Source organism: Ochlerotatus camptorhynchus, unplaced genomic scaffold (genome assembly GCF_037179485.1).
Source record: "Ochlerotatus camptorhynchus isolate MF236.1 unplaced genomic scaffold, CSIRO-AGI_Acam_v1.1 ptg000341l, whole genome shotgun sequence".
NCBI lineage: Eukaryota > Metazoa > Arthropoda > Insecta > Diptera > Culicidae > Ochlerotatus > Ochlerotatus camptorhynchus.
In genome coordinates, this window is record NW_027040829.1 from 49,377 (window position 1) to 74,988 (window position 25,612).

Consider the following 25,612-nt stretch of genomic DNA (forward strand, 5'->3'; position numbering starts at 1 on the left):
GATATCTTAAAATGTGAAGAATTTTAAAGTATTTGTTCTACGAATTTTCCACCCGTATGATATAAAAATGTGTAGTGTACGGCATAATGTTCCTCATATTGTTCTAGAAGTTTCATTCCAACATAGTTTTCGTGTTTATTTCATAGATTGAGAGATAAAAATCAGAAAAGAGGCCGTTTTAGCTAAAATTCACAAGACAACAGAACCAATAAAAGTCAATTAGATTGACAGAACATAGTTGCATTGCTTTTCAATGACGACCGATGACTGTTTCATTGATATATGATTTTTTCATAAATATGAATCCTCAGTAGACGTGTTTTTTATCAAAGGCAAGTGTCACTCGAACCATTCAAAATATTCGTTATTTTATAAATTGCTGTTATGGTTCGAGTGACACTTGCCTTTGATAAAAAACACGTCTACTGAGGATTCGTGTTAGGGTGGTCCACAAAATCATTTTTTTTCAAAAATGTCTTTTTTTAAAAATTTATAACTTCTGAACCTCTTGACCGATTTTTACGATTGACCCTTCAAATGAAAGATGTTTTAATGTAGTTTTAAGAAAAATTATGAAACACTCAGAGATATTTGATTTTGTAGGAAAAAAATATGTTACAAATGCTTTTTCTTGATTTTCACTGCGAGCATTCGACAACTTCTTATTTTAGTATTTTTAATTGAAAGATCATTTAATTTTACATAACATATCAAAAAATTAGCGATGTCGGAGAAGCAGTTTTGGAGATACAATTTTTTTAAATAAAAAATTATTGTTCCGCAATATATGCACCACACGTGCATGGAAACGATGAAGACGCAAGGTAGTTCACAATGTGTCTCCATCGAGTCACAGCAGATGTGACTAATGAAATCTATGAGCAACTTACAAGCTGGGTGCAACATTCAGTTCAACCTGCGGGCCGTCCATAAACCACGTAGACCAAGTTTTAAACATTGCAGATCCTACCTTTCCCTTCGTATACTCAAATTTTAAAGCTTTTCGTTTCAATACTCCTCCCATAGGGCCTTTTCCATGACAAGTTGCGAAAAAATGCCACACGGCAGCAATGCCAAAATTTTTTTGCATGTTGCATCAGTACCTAAGAGTCCAAGCTGTACCTCATAGGTATATCCAGGCTTGATGGAGCCTCACTCGCGAGTTTGAAATGAGCCGAGCGTAGCATTTTTCTGAGGAGTAGAATGCCTACTGCCAAATCATTCCACTGAGCTTCAGAGCTTGTGAGCGAAAGGGGATAAAATGAGAGTGAGGTTTGCTGCCATTCATGTTCATGTTTTCTATCACACGCTCTTACTCTCACTCTGGGTGAACTCTGAGCTTCTTGCGTCGAACAAAAAGTCATCCGGAGTCTCGAAAAGCGCCCCTCACGTCAAATCATCCTCTCGCTGAAGTTCGCTCTCCCTCTCTCTCGAGGAGTTTTTGTTTACTTCTTCCATATTCCTGCCGCCACTCACTCGAGGTGAGGGCTGGCTAAACTCGCAGGACATGAGTGTTTTAAAACCTCCAGTGAGTTTGAGGAGTTTCAGCAAGCCTGGGTATATCACTCGTTCGTAGGCAATGACTTTTACATAAGCTCCAGCCCAATAGGCTTCGCGGTGTTAGTGACATTTGGAAATGTTTGGTGGTGTTTGTATTTATTCGCAATATTCATCTATTTACCTGAAACAGCTGTTTGAAGTGACGTCATTGCTTACGAACAGGTGATATACCTATGAGTTACAGCTTAGACTCGTAGGTATATCACTCACTCGTAGGTACGATATAATGCTTCACATAAAACAACGAATGTTATGAAAGAAATGATCAGTTAGAAATCAAAGTTTCCTACTAGAACAGTTGAATTGAAGAATATCTAAAAATGAAACGTAAGTGTTCAATGTGTGATGTTTGGATGTTGAGTTCATGTGCCAGAAAAATCACCAATAAATTGTACAATTATGCAGTGGAAAAAAAGATTAAAATAGATGAGAGTAGCTCCTTCATTTGTCAACGATGCTACCACAAACTATATGAACCCAATGATGCCGTGACCGAAGAAGCCGTTGCAGGACCATCCAGAATCGCTGCTGCAGGTACGTTATTTGAAAATTTATGTGATTCTTCTTTAAATTTCAATTCTTTTCTTCTAACTACTAACTTAAACTCTTCTTTTTTGCAATCATTTTTCAGAGTCCATCGAAGCAACCAGCATTGAATCAATTTCCGTTGCGGGACCGTCCAGAATGGTTCCTTTTCCCTGCCAAGGTAAATAATAAAAAATAAATCATTTGTATGTTTTTTTTTTTCTAATAATCAATCATTTTTTATATTTATTTTCAGAATCAGTGGAAACAACCAGTTCTGAATCGATCGTTACCACCTACAACGCACCTTTGTCGGACGAAAATGAATTCCTTATACAACTTAAGGATAAATATAAAGAAACAAGAGACAGCAATGAGCGATACAGGATTTTAACCACACTTCCCAAAAGTTGGTCTACATATAGAATTATGAAGGAGTTCAATGTTTCCCAACATATGGCCAACCAAGCAAAAGCACTGCAGCAAGAGAAAGGAATAATGTCGGTGCCTGTAAAGAGGTTAAGCAGAGCTTCATTAGGAGAACCAACGATAATGCTTGTTCGTGATTTTTACAATAGTGACGATATAAGTCGTGTTTGTCCGGGGAAAAGAGATTATTTAATATCTAAAAATGATGAAGGCGAAATCTACGTACAAAGAAGATTAGTTTTGTGTAACTTGCAGGAGGCGTACTCCATCTTTAAAAATACATATCCTGATATTAAAATAGGATTTTCCATGTTCGCCAGTAACCGTCCGAAACACTGCATTTTGGCAGGGACAAGTGGCACGCATACCGTATGCGTTTGTATATATCATCAGAACGTTAAACTTATTTTTAAAACACTACAAAGCAGACAATCACTCCCAGATGGTGTTGATTCCTATCACGATTTGTTTAAAAAAATAATTTGTCAAAATCCAAGTGAACAATGCTGGCTGCAGTGTTGCAAAAATTGTTCAGGAACGCAAATTTTGGCCACAGAACTAATGACTATTCTTAGTAACGGACATGTTGAATCAATACAATTCAAACAATGGCGTCAAGTAGAGAGATGCATTATGGACTTAGTTGAAATGGACACACAGGAATTTATTGATACTTTTTTAGAAAAATTATTCAATTTATTGCCGCATAACTTTATAGCTGAGCAACAGGCAAATTACATGAAACACGTCAAAAGCAATTTGAAAGCTACAGAATGCATCATAATCTGTGATTTTTCGGAGAATTATTCTTTCGTTGTGCAGGATGCAGTTCAAGGCTTTCATTGGGCGAACACCCAATGTACTATTCACCCTTGTGCTATTTATTTTAAAGACGAAGAATCTAACGATTTGAAATTTACTAGTTTTATTGCAATTGCTGATTTCACTAAACATAATCATGTCGCAGTTCGTTTATTTCTTACGCATTGTCTAGCGTTCATAAAATGTAAATTGCTAAGCTTACAACAGATTTACTTTTTCTCAGATGGATCAGGAAGCCAATATAAAAATAAGATGACCGCTTTTAATTTATGCAACATGCAAAAAGATTTTGGCATTGCTGCCGAGTGGAATTTTTTCGCAACTTGTCATGGAAAGGGCCCTTGTGATGCTTTGGGAGGAGTATTAAAACGAAACGCTGCGAAAGCGAGTTTGCAAGGCCACCATATAACAACGGCCCAAGAACTTTACTCATGGGCTATTTCTAAGCCAGATTCAAAAATACACTATCAGTTTTTTTCGGAATCCGATTACAATAAAATGGAAAGAAAATTGAAAAACCGTTATATACATGTGAACCAAATTTCGGGGACACAGTCATTCCATAGTTTTAAGCCTCAAAACGAAAAGTATATTATTGTCAAACGGTATTCATTTTCAACGGAAGAAAAATGTGTGAAATTAAATTAAAGAAAATAAATGCTTCATGTTTTACTTATTTTTCTTCGACCTCGTCATTATTTGTAGCATTTAAGTACTTCTCCCAGAATTTTGATACCAAAATTAATAATGTCAAACTGGGGCCTGTTTTAAAGCCACGAAGACTTCAATGGGGGAGGGGAGTCCAGGGGAGTCCAGCCACATACGCTCGGTAAAAATATTTTAAAATTTTAGTAAAGTGTACAAGGGGGAGGTAGGATCTGCAATGTTTAAAAATTGGTCTACGTGGTTTATGGACAGCCTCCAGGCTGAACTGAATGTTGCACCCAGCTTGTAAGTTACTCATAGATTTCATTAGTCACAGCTGCTGTGACTCGATGGAGACGCATTGTGAACTACCTTGCGTCTTCATCGTTTCCATGCACGTGTGGTGCATATATTGCGGAACAATAATTTTTTATTTAAAAAAAATTGTATCTCCAAAACTGCTTCTCCGACATCGCTAATTTTTTGATATGTTATGTAAAATTAAATGATCTTTCAATAAAAAATACTAAAATAAGAAGTTGTCGAATGCTCGCAGTGAAAATCAAGAAAAAGCATTTGTAACATATTTTTTTCCTACAAAATCAAATATCTCTGAGTGTTTCATAATTTTTCTTAAAACTACATTAAAATGGCGCAATAAAAAAACCGTAAATTACCTTGAAAACATAAAATTAACTAGAAGCACCTCTAAATCAACACCGATTTTGCTGAAAATTTACACAGAAGTACAAATTAACATGACGAACAGTAATCACGGTTGACCCGTTACATTCCGAACATTTCGTTTAAAATGAACAGGTCTAATATATATATGTATTGATTTAAGACATAATTACAGATAATAACGTATTAATCGCTCTTTTAAGTTTACCGCTTAAATAAAAAAAAATGTGTATATGTATACTGAGAAAATTGAGCGACTGCAGTGGACTGGGCACTTCGTATGAATGCTGGACAACGGCCCAGTAAAAATTGTTCTCGAAAGCGACCAAACTGTAGAACTACGAGGTTGGCGACGTGTGGCCATGGATCGAGTAGAGTGGAGACGACTCTTCGGACAGCAGAGTATGGTTTGATATGTATGGAAAGGCCATATATTTTGCTACAACTGTGTGTCAGGTTCCATTTCGATTCGAAAAACAGTTTTAATTCTATGGTTGATAGAAAAATCTACGAGAGTCAAAATAACTAAATTCCAGCTCATATTTGAATGACTATCATAGTGCACAAGCGAAGATTGAGACTGATATTAATATTTTGTTTACTATTTGCCCTGAGGTAAATCATAGACTGAGTAAAATTGTCCACGTTTTTTTTTTATTTCTCATGTTTCTGCTCGTATATGAGTGACATTTACTCATATTTGAGGAAAACCGTAATTTTTGTGAATTTTGGCAAACGAAACTCAAATTTGAGTGAGATTCAACGACCGTGTTGATCTCTGGGAGGTAAGCCGAAATTAAGGGTTATGGTTATCTTGAGTGATTTTTTTTTTCCTTTGGTTTGTTTTTTTCCGTCGATCTTGTTTTCCGTGCTGAGCACCAATGCTACCGACGTGCCAGGAAGGCAGCTCCCACACCTGGACCCTACCTATCGACCCATCAACTCATGAACCGGGGACCAACGGCTTTACTTCCCATCCGAAGGAAGGCGTGATCAGAGATGTTATGCCTCAGAATATCCCGGCGCCGACTGGGATTGAACCCAGGTCTGCTGGGGTGAGAGGTAATCACGCTTACCACTACACCACCGGCGCCGTTCCCTTCTTGAGTGATTTGAGCGGAACAAATTTTAAAAAACCACAATGTTTTATTTTAGAAGATCCAGTAAGAAACGATAAGTTTAATGAAAAAAAAATCATAGAGTGTAAAACCTATTTATGCTTCTATTACTGAACGCTTCAACATATTTCCGATAACAATTTCATATCCTTTTAGCTCAAATAGCTTTACTACGACGAAAAGAATTATGATAAAGGAGCTTCACAAGCGCGTTCCCATTCATGCTCTTATTCATTCACGGCGCCTCATGAGCCTTATAGAAGGAATATGCAAACTCATTAGGCGAAATCCACCCCCTGAACATGCAATCTCAACCTCGTCATTCAAACCCCATTCTGTTGTAGTAACGGACCGGTTCGTAAAAAATACGATAAGGCAGGTTTCAACGTTACGCCTTCCGATAAAAATAGACCCGAAAACAATTAACTACCCTTCCGTTCCGAAACTGATGTGGCGTGGCAGTTCGACAGCAGCGAGTGAGCACGCATATGCAAACACGGAGGAGTTTTTATTTTCTGCAATCTAACCCAACAATCAACCAGCAACCAACATTGGCCCCTAAAGTACCTTATGCGATCGGTAATTACAAACAATGCAAAGCGACGACGACAGTGACGACGATGACGACGAGATCTCACCCCACTGCATTGTTAATTTGCACGAATCATAAAAAATGCACCCCATTTGGTAGTAGTCGTTCCTCCAAACTAACTAACGGGTAATTACGGCTCTTTACGTCGAAGGTGCACATTGATGGAATATTGCACCAATTTCTTCTTTGGCACTCCACACCAGCATTTGAATAAGAGGTGTACGCTTATTCTCTCGATCTTAATCACCTGCTGGGGTGTAGTTAAAAATCAATTATAACCCTCGGTATGAACGATTACTCACTGCTTACATTCTAATTGCATGCATGCATTTTTGTTTATTGCACACCGCATAAAGATTAATAAATCAATCATTATGTACGTGGTGCTGCGGCAAAACATATAATTTTGAACCTTAAGGACAATTTGTGTGGAAAACAGAATGCAAAAGCAGCAAAACTGGATATTTGACCCCCTACCAGCAAGCTTGTGTAAGTTTTTCTCAGACTTACTTTTTCCGGATCATTTCCAGAATTCTTCAGAAAATATATCCTGTATAGTGAAAACCATCAATTAACAACTGCGGATGTGCCCAGAAAAAGTTGACGGTAGACTCTAAGTTCCTGTATTTGACGTAAAATCCAAATAAAAAGAAGTTGCACAAATTCTCAAATGTATCCGTTGATATTTGAAAATAATTGAACATATTGCTTGTTCATGAGCAATTCCACAGTTGTACACTGAGAGCATTCAACGCATGTACCACTTTTGCATTAGTATTATTCTGTGGCAAGTACAATCACCCTATATGCCCTGGGAAGTCGAAAAAAAAAATGCAATTGAACATATTTGAAAATCAAGGTGTCCCGCAGTTATGTGATGAAAATTCAAATTTCATTCACAAGGTTAGTTAGGTTAGTTACGGCAGTATAAAAACAAATATAATCTACCTAGCCCGGGGCAAATTAATCACCGGGGTAAAATGGATCATAATGCCTTCCAATTTTCCAACGGCGCCGGTGGTGTAGTGGTAAGCGTGATTACCTCTCACCCCAGCAGGCCTGGGTTCAATACCAGTCGGCGCCGCCTGGATGTTCTGAGGCATAACATCTCTGATCACGCCTTCCTTCGGTTTCACGCTTACCACTACACCACCGGCGCCGTTGAACTCTAACGATTGTTTTGATAAGTTTTTCTTTTGTTTACAAAAAGCAGTACAAATTTAGAGCTGTTAGTGGGTATTTGATATAATAGTAATGACTCTAGTGACTATAATAACGAAAACAGCTATCAGTGACTTTAAAGTAATAAAAAAGTGACCAATCAGAAAGATATGGTTCTAATCTTTCGTTGATTGTGACCCACTTCGAAAAATTCTATAAACTAACACCAAGGCTATCGCATTACCGCTCAATGCGCGAAGTGTACCAATTTTTTGGGATCCAACATGAGCATTATTCATGTTTCTTTAAAAAAAAAACAAGTTGTTTAAGGAGTCCATACATTTTTTCACGGAAAATCAGTATTAAATGAACATCGCCAAATGGACACATTTTGATAATTTTGAGACAATAAATTTAAAAGATCTAGGATACATAAACTTCTGTAACACTTCAAAAATATATGAACATGAACATAACTCTGGGACCTAGAGAACTAAGAAAAAATCACATTATTATGGAACGAGGAAAATTTTCCAAGATGGAAAGATCTAGGACACAGAAAATGTAGCATGCATCTTTGACTTAAAATCTCGATCTTGAAAAAAACATGAGGTTCCGGGACAAATTTTAGAGATTTTGGACCATATTTTTTAATGCTGGTACATTGGCTAGGACTTAACAATTCAAGATCTCTAAAACATACACAATAAGAAAATTGTACACTCTGAAATAAGTTTCGATATGTTGAACATAAAGAATGTAAGTTCACAGTCCTTGTAAAATTTAAAATGCTTCTGAAACTTAGAAAACGTTGGAAGTTGTTCTAAAATCTGGACTACAAAGTATGGAAAATTTGATTTAATGGACTTAGAAAAGAACTCAAGATTCTCTTCTCTTGAAACATTTTCCAGACCATTTTTCGACATCTTAGCAAATATCATAAATTAACAATATAGTTCACTCTTCTATAATCCCCAAGACATGATTTTTCTCGTCACTAGCGGCACTAGTTACACGAAAGGTGGCTAGTACATTATGAATTGAGCGCCTCGCAGTTGACAGCTCAATATCAACAAGGCTATCAAAAACAACTCACAGATGAGTAAAATTTTATTCAGCATGTAATATGAAAAATTAACCGTTTAAAATTTTATTACAATTTTATTCAAACTGAAGGTTATGGCAAAACAAAATACAATGGAGTCGCTTTTTACGCGTTTTTTTACACGGATTTTTTACGAGGTTTTTTTTATGCGGATTTCGGAGTTAAGGCGTTTTTTTACGCGGATTTCGGAATTTACGCGGTTTATAGTTATACACTGGAGTCACGTTTTACGCGTTTTTACACCGTTTTTTTTACGCGTATTTCGGAATTTACGCGGTTTGTTTTTACGCGGATTGTTTCTACGCGGATTGTTTTCACGCGGATTTCGGAATTTACGCGGTTTTTTCACACAACTCCAGTGTATAATATGTAATAATATGAAAAACAAGATTAGTCTAATAATAGTAATATTTAAACTGAGAACCGGCCAAATAACCACTACAGAAGCGTTAAAAGCCTACACACTATTTGAAAAATACTCAAAATTGGGAAGAGTCTACCCAATTCGGTTAAACCTGAACCTACCCAAACATGGGTAAACCTGTATTTATGTTAGTTGTTTTCAATTGAGGATATGTTTGCTTCCTCATGTTTTTAGATTTTTGTGTTTATTGTATGTTTATTGGAAAAACGAAAAAAAAAATCATCAGATTTTTTACTTATTATTGAGTATGTTCATATATTCGCAAAATTGGGTAAAATAAACGTGAATGCTTTTACCCAACAGAGCACTATTACCCGCATTATTTATAATTTTAGGTAATTTTTACTAATGCGTTGCGTACTTTTTTCTAACCGTGTATGACCTATGACGTATTGACGTGTGATAGAGAAAACTAGTAACTAGAGCAACATATACATTATGTATGTATGTATGGACACTGTCATAAAGACATTTTAGTAATTTGTGTAGTATAATCTAATCTAATCTAATACAACCGCAGCCAGTACGAGAAAGCATCCTGGAAAAATCATTAGGTTAGGTAAGACCTAATCATTTTTCTTGTCAAGTGAGAATAATTTTCGTGTTCTTAGATGCCGACAGGGTGTGTAGAAGTTTAATTGTGAAAGTATTTCTGATGATTCTATGCGATGTGAAATAATGTCATTGATGAAGATAATCCGTCATGCCGAAGCCGGTACCGTGTTGACGAAAAAGAACAAACACGATAGGCCCGACGGTGCCTGTGTAACTACTTCGACCGAGAAAAGAAAACAAATTCAGAAAAATAATCTGTGTTCGACTTCCGCTGTCAAGCTCTAGAGAGAACGCGTCTGCTTTGCTCGTAAGTTAAGCGCTAACTGACATTTAATAATTTCACATAACCGTACTTCCAAATCTTTCTCATTCATCTTCAAGATGCGCATGGATTTCGTTATATTAGAAAATATTTTCTAAAAGGGGGCTGACAAAATCGGGTCATTACTGTATTCGGACCCGACGCTCTTCTCAAAACTTCAAAAAATTTGTGATAAATCTAAATCTTTTAATATCAATTTTTGGGGATGGCATACAAAAAAAATGGAAATTTTATAAGCTAAACTGGAAAAAATTTGGTAGATAACGGACTTGAATGTCTAGTTCACGGAGTCGAAAAAAAAAATCAGACTTACGCTGATTTTTAATAAAAATATTATTTTTTTTTTCACCAAACCAATCCGTGATTTGATGTAATTTTTTTATTGCAAATTTTTCACCCTCAATATTGGTCAAAAAAGTGACATTAGTGACTACATTTTGCTTGTTAGTGACTGTGAGGAAAATAGTGACCTAGTTACTAAAAAGTGACTTTCAACCAGCCCTACAAATTTCCAATGGCTTCACCTTAACCTCAATCCACCTGTGCACCAACTCTCAAAACATAAACAATTATCAACATATTGCTTAAAATGGATGAATATCGAAACTAGAAGCTTATGTGCATTGTACAACTAATTCGAGTATTAAATCTGGGTTTCAAAGTTAGTGCACAGGTAAAAAGTAAGGTTGCGCAACGCCACTGCAAATTTCAATTTAATGCAGCTGACGTTCAATAGCATATTTACACAATGAGTATTCAAACAAACGTAAATATAGCTGCAGCGATTGTTGTCATTAGCTTTTAAAGTGGCATTTTTGACTAACAGAAGTGCTAATTAATCAGAATAGTATAATAAATAACGGTAAATTATATCAGTATCAAGAAATCAATGGATTAAATTACAATAAATTTAGGCGCAACTGTGTATTTTGTGTAGGATTTTAGCATCTGATTCGGATTCAGAGAATGAAAATTTACAAAGAAAATGCACTGGGAAGCTATCAATTTCATCTCATTTCAACATTTTTAAATTGGAAATTTTAAAAATGTCTTAAAAATAAACTAAACATACCATATGATAAGCAGAGGTGCGAGAAGTGGGTGGGACATGTCCTACGCAGTAAAATACCTGGATGGGACAGTCAAAGCTTTGTCCCACCCAAGATTTTATAGAGAACATCGTTAAAAAACTAAATTAATCCAATGATAAAATCTTATCCTTCTCTCTAATAGGAATTCCGACTAAAGTACGATGAGATAAGCTAGATGAATTCTCATGTGATGATGGATTTTGTCCCTTAACTAGAAACTGGGGCCGGGTGTTTCCGGAATATGGCCGGATGTGGACAGTATAGTCCTGTGATCTTATTATTATTATTGAACTGGTTTTATAAATCTCATGCCTTTTGATGTGTCACATGATGAATTTTATTCATTTCACGCCGAATGAAGTTTCATGACATTTACAAACCACATTTAAAAACCACATTTACATTGGTATTTACAAAATATTCAAAAAGTTCTATGAGACCATAGTATTTTATCCCACCCATATCTTTGAAGGTGGACGCGCTTCTGATAATAAGTAAACATAAGAGTTTTCACCTTATTTTAATACGATTAGTATAGTAAGTCTATTATAGTAAGAATATAATTTTTTCCGATTTTACGTTAAGCAGTGTTCATTTTGCCCCCGGTTTACGGTTGTTGTTGTTGTTTCTTTATTTAGGACACTTTCAGCTCAAGGCTGGTTCATCTCCGGCGTCGGTTTACAGTACATTCATTCAAAACAATATTTACTACTCATCTGATATTAAAACGATGCCTGATTGATCACTTCTCAGACTTAAAGTGTTGATCATCCTTCACACGTAAGATAAACGTGGATGATTATCAGCGCCGTAATTATGACGATTTAAACAAACGAATAATCATGAACGCTATAGGTACGTGTGTAGAAATCACAAGCGATATAACACCTACCTGAGAATCGAACTCGAAGAACGCTTCGGGGCGAAAGGGACAAGGAAGACCACATTTGCATGTGCCGCCGCTCAGGAGATACTCCTTGACTTGATTGAAATTCCGAAGTGCTGCACCGGAAGGACTGAAAACAAAAGAAAAGAGGGTTGTTATTTAATTGTTTGATATTTCAAAATAGGGGAAATGACGGCTTCGGCATGACAGACTATTTTCGGCAACACAAATTGAAACACTATTTTCACTGGATTTTCTTACGAAAACACTTCGCTGAATGCAAGCAAACGATTCTTTATGCTTTCAGCTTCAATTTGACTATATTTTTACCACTGAGAAAAAGCAATCTAGCAGGGTTTTCTTGAAATGAAACACACGCTCTACAAATTGTAGCTGATTTCGAGTTGCCGATAATAGAACAGCAGATTTACATGCAGTTCAAATGGAACGGTTGCCGAAGAAAAACTGGTTGCCGACAATACTCGCTCTCACTAGAGAAGATTGGAGCTTTGTAAAAGCGTTTCAAAACAGTTTTTGACAGTTCTTTCGACTGAAATTGTTAGAGCAGCTGGCAGTAAAAGATTGTAAACAAACCAATACTGCATATGTGTGCGTTCCTTAGAGAAAAAGGCTATAGAAAGAAGGTCGCTGCTTAGGTTGCCGAGAATACGTAAATTCCCCTACGTAAGTAATTATGTGTGAGATGTTCAATCATTCACCGAGGCCTCTGTCAGGATTTAGAGGAATCATACGCCTTACATGAAACTGGCATTCTGCAAACTCTGTACGCTGGTGCTCAGTGTTCGGAAAAACACAAAAACTCATATCTCATGCATGCGTTTATGCGCTTATGAGTTTTGCCTTCCAAAAATCAACGTCGCAAAAATCCCCGATGAGTTTTCAAAAATTCATTTCTTTATATGTCGGCGCTATTAATTGTTAATTGATTATGCATCAGGGATTGGAAAACAAACACAATATGCATGAGCATGCTATCAATTGACGTTTGAGTGGTTTTTATGAGTTTAAAGCTGGAATGATTTTTTGCGTGGTGAGTGTGAGAGCGTGAATGTGCACGAGCATGTCAAGCGTAAAAATAAGGTTTTATTTATGCTCTACATAAAAAAAAACAGCGGGCATACAATATCGAACATAAATTTTAAAGAATAGATTTATACACAAATGTAGCCCAAATGTCACCGAGTCGTTAGAATAAAAAGTAAATTTTTCTAGTTCACCTAGCTTTTAGCCTCCCGCCTTCCGTAAATTTATATAAACAAAGATTTCTAATATACACTATATGTTTCAAAGATGAGTCTTTTTTGAACTCTTTAATAATTTTCTGATCTTCCACGAAATGCCTTATACTTACTAGCGATTCCCTAAATAAGGTTTTGTTGACTACTTTTATGTTTTCAAAAATTTCTGAGGTTTCTTGAATTTTGTTTAGATTCTCTGAACAGCTCTAAAATACCCTGAACTTTACTGAGGTTTCCTAAATTTCCTAGAATTAACACGACTTTTTCTGAGGTTCCCTAATCATAGTAAAAAAATTCAATGAATTATCTCGATTCACAAATTATTTTTATAAGTTTTCTTAACTTTTCTGAAGAAACCTACTCTGTGGTTCATTTGACCTTCTCTTAACTTACCCTTGGGTTTACTGAGGTTCCCTTCAAACCAGTGGCGTTTCCTTAACCTCAATCTACCTGTGCACCAACTCTCAAAACATAAACAATTATCAAAATATTGCTTGCAATGGATAGATATCGAGTAAACTAGAAGATTAAATGTATTTTTCAACCGATTTAAGTATGCAGATGGCATTAAATCTACTTTTGAAAGTTGGTGTACAGGTAAAAAGTGAGGTTACTCGATGCTACTGCTTCAAACATTTCCGACGAGTCATCCTGATATTCCAAAAGATTTCTGAAACTCTCCGAAACATCTTTGAGGTGAGTTCTTTACATATTCCAGAAACTACAATAATTTATTTCTGAATTTTGCTAAATAGCACCGAAATCCACTGATCTCCTTTGAAATTCTGAGACGGTCAGGGGGCTTATGAAAATATGTGAAGCTAGATCTTCTGAAAGGTTCAACGAATACAGATAGGTTCAATGAACTTCGAAAATCTTAGAAGTGCTTAAGAGAGGATCGTAATGGTTATTTCTTATCAACTGGTGTATTTGGATTTTAATTTCATCATGACAAAGTTATAAGCGTTCATAACCTAACACTTTTTCGTGACGGTCGCAATTTTAGATTTTCGATTTACCCTCGGTACCTACCCGTAAGACGTAGTCTACGTCAAAAGAAAGGATCTATAAACTTCAGACTTTGGAAAGGTTCAGAGAGCTTCAATGATGTTCAACGAGCTTCAGGCACGTGCATACATCATAATCGGAGTTCAGGGAACTGATAAGGTCATGGAAGTTCTGAGAGAGAGGCTTCATAGTTTTGAAGGATTCAACTACTCAAACACATTCTGAGAACTAAAGAAACGGGAAATGGATATTACTTTACTTTACTTTATATTTATTAGGAGCAGGGAAAAGCCCTTTGAGTGGAGCTAACTTCAAAGCTATTTTTTTCTCAAAGGCATAAAACCTCATCTTTTCGCATCAACAAAACAGCACATTCCAAATGATACAGTATTAACTTGAGACTTAACAAAAAATCACCTTATTATATTTCTTACAAATACCTATCTTTTACAAACTGAGCACTTCACGGATCCTATTTGTATTAATTGAACTCGACAGATGAAAGTCGAAGACATCGTAACAACGATTGAATACGCGACAAATACTACTAATAGGCGCATTATGGTCATACTTAGTACAGAATGTCGAAATGAATTGGTGAGTAGGAAGGGTACGACGATGAATATCAAAACTCAACTCACATAACACTGCAAGTTCGAAACAGCGGCGCCGGTGGTGTAGTGGTAATCGTGATTACCTCTCCCAGCAGGCCTGGGTTCAATCCCAGTCGACGCCGCCGAGGGAAGTAAAGCCGTTGGTCCCCGGTTCATGAGTTGATGGGTCGATAGGTAGGGTCCAGGTGTGGGAGCTGCCTCCCTGGAGCAGGTAGCATTGGTGATCAGCACGGAAAACAAGATCGACGGAAAAAAAAACAAGGAAAAAAATAACACTGCAAGACAATCTATATGAGATTGAACAACATCCGGTATGAAAGAAGTTTTAGTAACATTCCTACGAACCTCCAGAAGGTCAAGGTCAATACGTTTACAACGATCTTCATATATAGGGAGGTTATATGGATCATTCCAAGGCAAACGTCGAAGAGTAAAGCGAATAAACTTATCTTGGATAGGTTCTACTCGCTGTATGCTGTTCTGGTAGTAAGGAGCCCACACCAAAACTGCATACTCCAATGTAGAGCAAACTAAGGAATCAGGGTCTTCAAACAGTGAATATCCGAGAATTATTTTGCAGCACGAAAAATAAAGGCCCCAAGCATTTAGAAGTTTTGGAGGTTGTATATCCTACAGGGTCTTAAAAACTTAGATTCGAATCTAAGAAAACACCCAAATCTTTAGATTCTCTCTTTAGAGATGTTCCGACAATAGTGTAATCAAATGAATGGACGGAGCGTTTACGTCCAGAGGAAATTACTAAGCATTCGTTGGAATTCAAAGTTATACGATTAGATGCGCACCATTTGGAAAAGAGGTCAAGGTCTTTCTGAAGGAAATGGGCATATTTTTGACATGTTATTACATAATAGCGTTTGAAGCCATCGGCATACAAGAGCTTAACTTTGCAGCACTATGGTGACGTCATTCAGGTACAGCAAGAATAAGGTCCACTATGACTGCCGTGTGAAACATCAGATGTGACGTGGAATATTTCTGATATAGTATTACCTATTTTGACCGACATTGAACGACTAACCAGATAAGATCAATCCAGTTGCCAATCTAGCAACGAACCAGAGAAACCAAGACGTTCAAGCTTTGCTATCAAGATTTTATGGTTAATTGTATCGAAAGTAGCTGAAAAATCATTATAGATTGCATCGATCTGCTTGTGAGCTTCTATAGTCTTGATGACATGTATGGAACCAGATTGGTGCAGTTCCGAGATATGCGGGTGATTCCAAAAACACTGATCTTAATAAATGAGAGCTTTCAAGGATTTCATTACTTTATGTGGGCGACAGAGGCATCTCGTAGTTAAAAGTGCTACCTGTTCTACAAGTTTCATGTTTTAAAAAAGAAACGCGCTAAAAAAAGTCAATTGATTTTTTTATCGTATGGGCAAAGCTAGGAAATATAATCAAAAGGATATATAATCAACATACATTAAATACAAATGAGAAAAAAACATTCAGGAGCACATGAGTTTAACAACATTCAATATGCATAGACATATGTACTTAGATTATTTTACAAGAGGGGATTTTTTTAATAGGTTTGGGACGAAGGGCCTTCGATTTCTATGAAACTTCGCCCATAGGTAACTAAAGTAAATTTCAAAAAGATCAGGGTTGTTAATTTTTCCGAAAAACCTTAGTTAAAGTTTTCCGATTTTCTCGGACACTACCAACTTCAAAAAAGAACTTATGAACCAAGCATGGCACATACAGCCAAAGTCAATTAACAAAAATTACTTGTAATTTTGTCAGCTATTGATCCAGTTGGAAACAAATTGATCATGAAAGTTTTCAACATTAAAGAAAATCCAAAAGAAGAGCTGTGGAAATTATCTTCTATATCATGGATTTAGACGGATGGAAACAATGTTTTCATGTTTGGACATTTATAAGCTTTTTTTCGGTGAACATTTCAAGATGGTATCTTATACCGTTTTTGAGATATGCTCGAAAAACTGATGTTCGGTCTAGCGCTCTTCTAAAAAAAAAACAAATTGTTCTTTCTCCTCGCACACCGTCCGTACGCGTAGCAGCTTAAATACCTACCTACCCATCTTTATCATAATAAAATCAAATTAAATTATGAAAATCAAGGGACCGACCTAGTTGAAATGTCTAAGTCAAACGATCTGGTCGACATTATGAAACAGATCGTTCGGGTGATAGTCGCCACTATCTATACCTAATAACGCCGTTAAAACCCGTTTTTAGGTATAGACGCATTTCGCGCCAAATCGTATTCGGAGCTGGCAGCACCCTCTCAGATTTCAATGAAACTTTCTGGATGTGTGGACCTTGACTAAATATGCCACTTTGCATACTTAGTTTTTCCAAACTTTATCTAGACTAACATTTGAGAAGGGCCAAACTTTTTCTGCCGATTTTTTTCAAAAAAATATTATGGAAAAATGACAACTCCTACAAAAATGTATTGTATGGATGACTTTTAGGAAATTGTCCAAGTTATGGAAAAAAAATACTTGAAAAAATTTCATTTGAGACCTACACTGAAAAAAATCGATTTTAAAAATTTAAAGTCGATTTAAAAAACGGCCATGTTTGATTTGGATGAAACTTTGCCTCAAAATAGGTAATTATGTTTACTACCAACCGTCCATACATTGCGAGATGGGCACTTTTAAGGAAAAAAAGTTTTTCTTACAAAAACTTTTTCATGTCTGAACTGATTTTTTTTTTTTTTTGATTTGCCATTTTAACACAAAATTTAACCAGTGAAGCTCAAAATCATCTCAGAATCCAATGAAGCTCAATTTGCGATTCAATTTTGTCTAATCAGCACTTAAGTTCACTTGGATTAATCGAGAATTTCATATGAAAAGGGCTCATGATGCATTTATCGCCAAATCGTATTTGGAATTGGCAGCACCCTCTCAGAGTTCAATAAAACTATTTGGACATGTAGACCTTGTCAAAAAAAATATCATTCCCTTATTCTGTTGTCTACTACTGATGCAAAATTTGATAATATGTGAGAGCAAAAAGACAAGATTTTTCATGTATCATATATTTATATATTTTCAATGTTTTAAACCTATTTTCATACATGCTATTTTTTCTTTTTTCCAATCAAGTTAAATATTTTTGGTTCATCTTCTGAATTATAATACCTTTTTGCCGCTACTTTGTCACCAGTTATAGGCACAAAACTGTGGAATTTCTGTGTGCCAGATATTGTCTGTGTGCTGTTATATAGTTCTTGGAGTTCTTCTGACATTTCGATGTACTGTTCAGTGGATATGTACTCGAAACGTAGTTTTGTGATATTTTTATCTGTTTGTTCAACTGCCCAGTTATATAATTTTCGTGGAGTTGTTATGGTGTTTTCATAATCTCGAGCAAGACTAGCTCTCTTTGCCATTCGCTTGAGAGTGCCACCAATGGCACCACAGGGACCTTTTCCATGAGACGTTGCAAAAAAAATCCATTCTGCTTCTAATCCATGCTTTGACTGAAATCTACACAAACTAGCAAAGTTTTTTTTTATTTTTGTATTGTGATGCTGCTCCATCTGACATAAAAGTAATTTTAGAAAAATCTATCGATTGTGTAATAAAATCTATCATTTTTGAGATGAACAACTGAACTGCAACTGTATCGTGAGTCATTACTTCTGATATGATAATGAAGCTAACATTTTCAAGTGTATTGTCTTTCTTATAATAAACTTCAAATGGATGTATTGTTGCTTGAGAGTTATTCCAGTGATATCCTTGAGCAGCGTTTTGGATAATGAATAAATAATTTTCAGAAAAATCACAAATTGCTAGAATTGCGCCTTCTTTTAATGATTCTTTTTTATTTCTTAGAAAAGATGACTGTTGTTTGTAAATAAAGTCATGAGTTGTAAGTTTGTTAATTTTATCAATGAGATACGGAATAAATTCATCAACAGGCTTGATAATCGTTTCCAAATTACAACGATCAGTATTCAGCCACTGTTGAAACACAACATCTTGTTTGTCATTTGATTCTAATAGCAAAGTCAGTTCCTCTTCAATATGTTCATTGGAAGCACACTTTTCGCAAGCACGGAAAAAGCAATCAGTTGTTCTAGTAGAAATATTACAAAGCATTTTTTCTATAGAATTATGATGCGATACGTTGACTTCCCAAATCGTTGTTGATTCGAAAGAAGATCTCAATTTAAATTTTATTCATACCTAATTCTTTATGGATAATTTGAGCTAAGAATTCTAAGTTACTATAGGAGTATCGGATTTTGCCTCAGTAGTAGACAATATAATCAATTATATTATTTTCTAATGATATAAGCCCTTTTCATATGGAATTCTCGATTAATCCAAGTGATTAGTTGCTGATTAGACAAAATTGAATCACAAATGGAGCTTCATTGGGTTCTGAGATGATTTTGAGCTTCACTGGTTTAGTTTTGTGTAAAAATGGCAAATCAAAAAAAAATCAGTTCAGACATGAAAAAGTTTTTGTAAGAAAAACTTTTTTTTCATTAAAAGTGCCCATCTCGCGATGTATAGACGGATGGTAGTAAACATAATTACCTATATTTAGGCAAAGTTTCATCCAAATCAAACATGGCCATTTTTTTAAATCGACTTTAAATTTTAAAAATTGATTTTTTTTTTCAGTGTAGGTCTCAAATGAAATTTTTTTCAGTATTTTTTTTTCGATAATTTGGTCAATTTCCTAAAAGTCATTCACACAACATATTTTTGTTGGAGTTGTCATTTTTCCATAATATTTTTTTGAAAAAAAAAACCGGCAGAAAAAGGTTGGCCCTTCTCAAATGTTAGTCTAGATAAATTTTGGAAAAACTGAGTATAAAAGTGCTTATTTAGTCAAAGTCTACACATCCAGAAAATTTTATTGAAATCTGAGAGGGTGCTGCCAGCTTCTATTCGATTTGGCGCGAAATGCGTCTATAGATAGATTTGTTATGAAGATATTATACCTGATTTGAATAAAGAGAGTTGCTAAAGCTAGTTGAAGTATCAGTGAGTAACTGTTGATTATAGGAATTTATCAAATAGTGTGTTAAAAATCGGACGCAAGTGTATTCACCTTGACTATTCTGCAGGAAACCAAATTTACGTAAATTCTTAATTACTCAAAAATTTCAATTAATCACTTTCAAGACCTTAAACACTAAAACAAATTTTATACTTCCACAGGACTACTCCTGGATAAGGTAGCGTAGCACAACATTCAAGCATATTGCTGTAATCCCTTCGAAATAGATGGCCACAAAGGAGTGAGAAAATCTTTGCGGTGAACAGTATGTTTGAGTTACATTCGAAAGGCATATAACTGGGTAACGGATCAAATGAAACTGTTTACATCTTGTCAGCTAAAGTTGTCACAGAGCAACGAGCATGAGGATTTAGTGACCGCTCCTTGGAGACAGTAGATACAGGTCAGCACGTTTCACCAATGTTCAGCTGCAACAAGAGACGCTCCTTCGTCGGTAGGATCCGGCCAACACGCTTCACCACTATTTTCACCAGCTTCAACGATGGAAACTGCGTCTTCCATGGAATTTGTTCAGCCTTTGTTAAACTTGGAAAGAATAGGAGCACGGGCCGCATTTATGGAAATATCTATGGATACAAAAATGTAACGACTGGATCCTTCAAGCAGTAATTACCGTGGTTCCACAGAAATGTATTTAAAAATTGTGGGCACAATAAGGAAATGGTTTCCCGATGAGGTTACTGATGCGACCGAAGATTTCGAATCTGTTTTGTTGAATTTAAAATCCTCTTTTAAAATAGCGGATACAGTACAACAAAAAATTGAAATCCTCAAATTGTTGCCAAAAAGTTGGTCATTTACCAAAATACAATCACATTTTGAAGAAGCCACATGTTAACTGAATCAAAAACAAATGTAATAGGACTGTAGCGTTTATCATATAGTGCAGATGTGCATGGTAAGATAGCAAATTTTTATCTTAGAGATGACATCAGTCGACCATTTCCTGGATTGAAAGACACAATTTCTATAAAGTTGTCAAACGGAGCTCGGCAGAATTATCGAAAACGCCTGTTAAGTAAACTATATAAATAGTTCTTAGATTCATGTGATAGTGAACAGCAGGTTTCGTTTACCTTGTTTTGGAAACATCGACCAAAACAATATGTGTTTACTAAAGATTCAACGGCATTGAATGTTTGCGTTTGCAAACAGCAAATGTTTGTTTGATGCTTTACACAAAACAGCTTGTTGGACAATATTTGGACCAACAGAAAATTGATAAAATTAAATATAATTTCTAGACAACCTCTCTTCGATGCGAAATAATAAGCAAGGAAGATGATGTGGGTGAATTTTTAGAAAGCTTGGAAAATCAAATTTAAAAGTTCATTATTCAGTTGAAAAGCAAATTAAGCTTATTAGGATGAATAAAAGAAACTTTGGTTGCAGGGAAAGAAATAATGAGTCAAATGGATTTTGCTGAGAACTATTCTTGTTTGATCCAAGAATAAAAACTCATTTTGATTTCAATTATCTGATATCATATTGTTATCGACATAAGTCTGATATCATATTGTGCTTTCATTGTGCAATCAAGAGTTTTTGCTGGTAACATCTTGTTGATAATAGTGGCTCTAATATTGGCCTATGCATCTAAGATTGGGCCCATCGCTAAAAATCTGCTCTTTATAAATTGTATCTAGATGAACGCGTCATTGGAACGTTACTTATAGATATTTTTAGTAGCTATTGAAAATTTAGTCGATTGCTGAATTTATGTATGGGCCCAAATTGGGGGCATTTAGGCCGACATTACATCAATTTCCCTATAATTTAAATTCATATGTCGTCGAACTAACGATTACTGTTTATTTGTTTTGTTTAACACGTTTGAGTTCATCCGTGACTTGTCCGGGTCAGATTTGAACTCAAGTCTTTCAGCGTCAGAAGCATAACCATTTACGCCAGGCCCGTATTCAGTTAAATAATATGAATGCAAAACCAGTAATCAAATTGATTTAATTGAAAGCAGGATTAGTTTTCCGTTAGATTCAACAGTGTAATATTGTGCTCTCATTTTTGCTTTGTTAACCGTTAAGTCAACCAAAATGAGATCAACTGGAGTGTTCAAAATAAGTTACATTATAACAGCACATTTTGATTTCAAATTGATCTCCAGCTTTGCTCGGGCAACGTCTAAAGAAACAAAACACCAGTTCAAAAAAGATTGGAAATTTATTTTTGCAACCAACGAAGATTATAAATATGCTGAAAATGTGCTTCAGGAAAGATTTGAAGATTTAGTAACAATCCCTGGAACTGAGAAATATAACGAATTTATCCCCAAAGACAAGCGTAGCATATATGTCAGTGAATATTCCGATCAGTCAGATTCCTTGGACAATAAGGTCAAGGTTGCAAATACTCATTTCAGCTAAAACAATTCTTTTTTTTAATTACGAAATAATTAGAAACTATGATCATATTTTGAATTGGTAAGATACAAGAAGAGGTTGCAAAGAATGTGTTTGACATATTAAACCTGTTTATTTCACTTCATGAGAGTCACAATCAGCGATTTTTCACACACTCACTCACTCACTCAGCGATCAGCAAATCGCTGATTGTGACTCATAGAAAGCAAAATTTACAGGTTTTATGTTTCAAACGCATACTTTGTAACCTCTTCTTGTAAGTTACAAGTAAAACATGTCATCATACCATCTTTTGGTTTTATTATTCCGAAAAACATTATTTTAGCTGAAATGAGTATTTGCAAGCTTGAATAAGATATGCATTTCTCTTGATAATACGAAAAAACGTACACGTAAATACAAACGAAAATATTCGCCGAAGTTGTCGTGTCAACAAACCCTGTAACCTGGTGAACGTAAACAAAAAAAAACGATCTCCCTCTCTTATTTTTTTTTTTTCTAGCTGCAGAATAGTTCGACGAAGAATGAGTATACCTTTAGGCGAATTGTAATATCAGAAATTTTAGCGTTTTGTTTTGTTGGTTCATACCTATGGCTACCTTGAGGCGAATTAAAACATCGGAAATTTAACCAACGGCAACTATGCGTTTCATCTTGTTGGTTCATTCACGCAGGCGAACACGCTGTGACTGTTTGCTGAAGATGATGATTTTATATCTTCCAAAAAATGTAAAGCTTTAGTAAAATAAAAAATGTACATAGGGGAAATGACGGCTTCGGCATGCCAGACTATTTTCGGCAACCCAAATTGAAACACTATTTTCACTGGATTTTCTTACGAAAACACTTCGCTGAATGCATGCAAACGATTCTTTATGCTTTCAGCTTCAATTTGACTATATTTTAACCACTGAGAAAAAGCAATCTAGCAAGGTTTTCTTTAAATGAAACACACGCACTACAAATTGTAGCTGATTTCGAATTGCCGATAATAGAACAGCAGATTTACATGCAGTTCAAATGGCACGGTTGCCGAAGAAAAACTGGTTGCCGACAATACTCGCTCTCACTAGAGAAGATTGGAGCTTTGTAAAAGCGTTTCAAAACAGTTTTTGACAATTCTTTCGACTGAAATTGTTAGAGCAGCTGGCAGCAAAAGATTGTAAACAAACCAATACTGCATATGTGTGCGTTCCTTAGAGAAAAAGGCTATAGAAAGAAGGTCGCTGCTTAGGTTGCCGAGAATACGTAAATTCCCCTACATACGATTAGATAGAATTGATTACCTGTTCCATGAACAGCTGGCACATGCGGACGAGAATCCTCTGAAGTATGGCATTACCAAACGTATGATTGATTCGTTCCCGTCTAAATCATTGATACATTTGATGATTTATTATGGTCAATATGACGGACTTAGGCTAAATGTGACGGAAATAGGCGCTTATGCCGAAGTAGTGCGTCTACCCTACTTTGAAATAAATGCTGATTTAGTTTTACAAATTCAACATTCTAGCATCTAATTTATCCTTTTGACTTAACCCATGGATCTTGCGCAAATTTGCGATACACAATAAATTTCTAGTTTTATTGCATTCTTGCTTCAGGAAACCACAAACATATACGAACCTATTAGTTTAATAAGCACTGGTCGAAGATCCTTTGTCATCTTCCATAAAAATGATTCTTCAAAACGCTTGGCACGTTGGGTTGATTTATAGGTAATAATAACAAAAGCACCCGTGTCTCAATTACAACAGAAAAACACGACAGCAAGTGTGATCAATCGCCGCCTTAAATTATGATAATGAAATGCGATTCAATAGCACGCTTCCCGCCCTTGAAACATAAAGTCAAGGTAACGGACTCGAACCCATCAATTTCTGTGGTCTCATGGAGCGTAATGCATATTATGATCCGTAGTTCTTGCAGACATAAAAGATTGTTTTTGTTCGGTTTTGTAGAATCAGTAACAGCTTAACGACCACAAAATTCGAACCAAATTGGCTGAACGAAAATTGGTCAAAGGAATTTCTTTCAATCCACCACATTTCAGCCAACGTGAATGAGGATAATTGTGTTGTTTTTACCATTCTCGCTAGCGCAGACGGCAATTAATGTAGTTACAAAGTGATGCCTGGCAAAAACCTGACTGACAATAAAAGCAAACTAAAGTGCGTTTTTCGATCTTCTCCTGCATTTCCTTCGGACTGAAGGATTCGAATCCATTATGTTGTTTTAGTGGTTTGTCCGTGCGGCGGATTTTACTCGCTGCCGATTTTACTCTGCAGTGATAACTGGAAGGCATTATGCAGCAGTTTGAAACAAGACCATTATTTAACGGTTGGTTATATTGCACTTGTGAGACAGAATAAATTGCTGCTATTTTCGAAGGCAAAAATATGATACAATAGAGAGGAGGAGGATTATTTTGATTGAAAAATCAACATCATTGAAATCAGTAACTTGTTTCGTTCAACAGATACCCTCAAACTTTAGATTGATGTAAATAATTTATTTAACGTTGACTAATTGACGTGGGTGGTCACAGACCATTCTTCATATATATTTTCAGGTACAGCAGAAACCACAAAATATGAACTTTACGAAGGGACCGGAAATTCCTGCAAATATGCTGCTGAATTTGGCAATAATTGGCGGATGAGCCAAATAAACGTTTTTGTTTTTATTCAAACGGCTTTAATTCAATCATCGCGATACAAATATGTGATGATGATGGAAATATTGAAAAAAAAAACATTTCACAGTTAACTACCAAACTGTACGGTCAGTGATCTCAAAATTGATTTTGATGAGACGAAAATGATAAATCACTTTTGGTTTGCATTGTTGATCCCGTACCATTTACAGGATGACAAGTTTTCTGTGATGATGGTTTTCGTCCGTCGATTCTCATGAGACGGAAAAATTATGGTAATTAATCAAAACCTGTTAGACTGGGTAAGAATTTGCTAAAGATGTTTAAAAGATGCTGTGTTCCTTACACTCTTCGAGAATTTCCTTCAAGATGTACATCGTGCAAGACGGAGAATGAATAAGTGCATTGCAGACCGTTTTACAGTTGAAGTTAATTTTAGGGTATGAGCTAACGGTGGCTTTTGGGAGCTTTCGGTAACAGATGACCATAATTCATTTTCTTGTACAAATCCTGTTAACGTTATTTTCTTCTTTGAACCAAAATGAATTGCTCAATACTTATATTAGCTTATGGGTAAGTTTTCATTCCAAAAATGGAGCTACAATTTACCCTTTCTTCTTGTGTATCCTTTTATCCTTCCCGAAAAAAATAGTGTACCATATCACGTGAAACAATTATTGCATCAATTATCAAGTAATTGGAATAAAATAAAAACATGCTTTGTTTC

The 25,612-nt window shown here is 35.7% G+C and overlaps 1 protein-coding gene across 4 annotated transcripts in view; it reads right to left on the minus strand.

Moving 5' to 3' along the window:
- The window catches only part of LOC135708914 (mediator of RNA polymerase II transcription subunit 13-like), a 116,035-nt gene that overhangs the window by 33,722 nt on the left and 56,701 nt on the right, over window positions 1-25,612 (minus strand). For all 4 annotated transcript variants that reach the window (XM_065231092.1, XM_065231093.1, XM_065231096.1 and 1 more), the window contains exon 3: window positions 11,926-12,049. In XM_065231092.1, coding sequence (XP_065087164.1) covers window positions 11,926-12,049 — 124 coding nt within the window. The remainder of the gene's footprint in view (window positions 1-11,925; window positions 12,050-25,612) is intronic.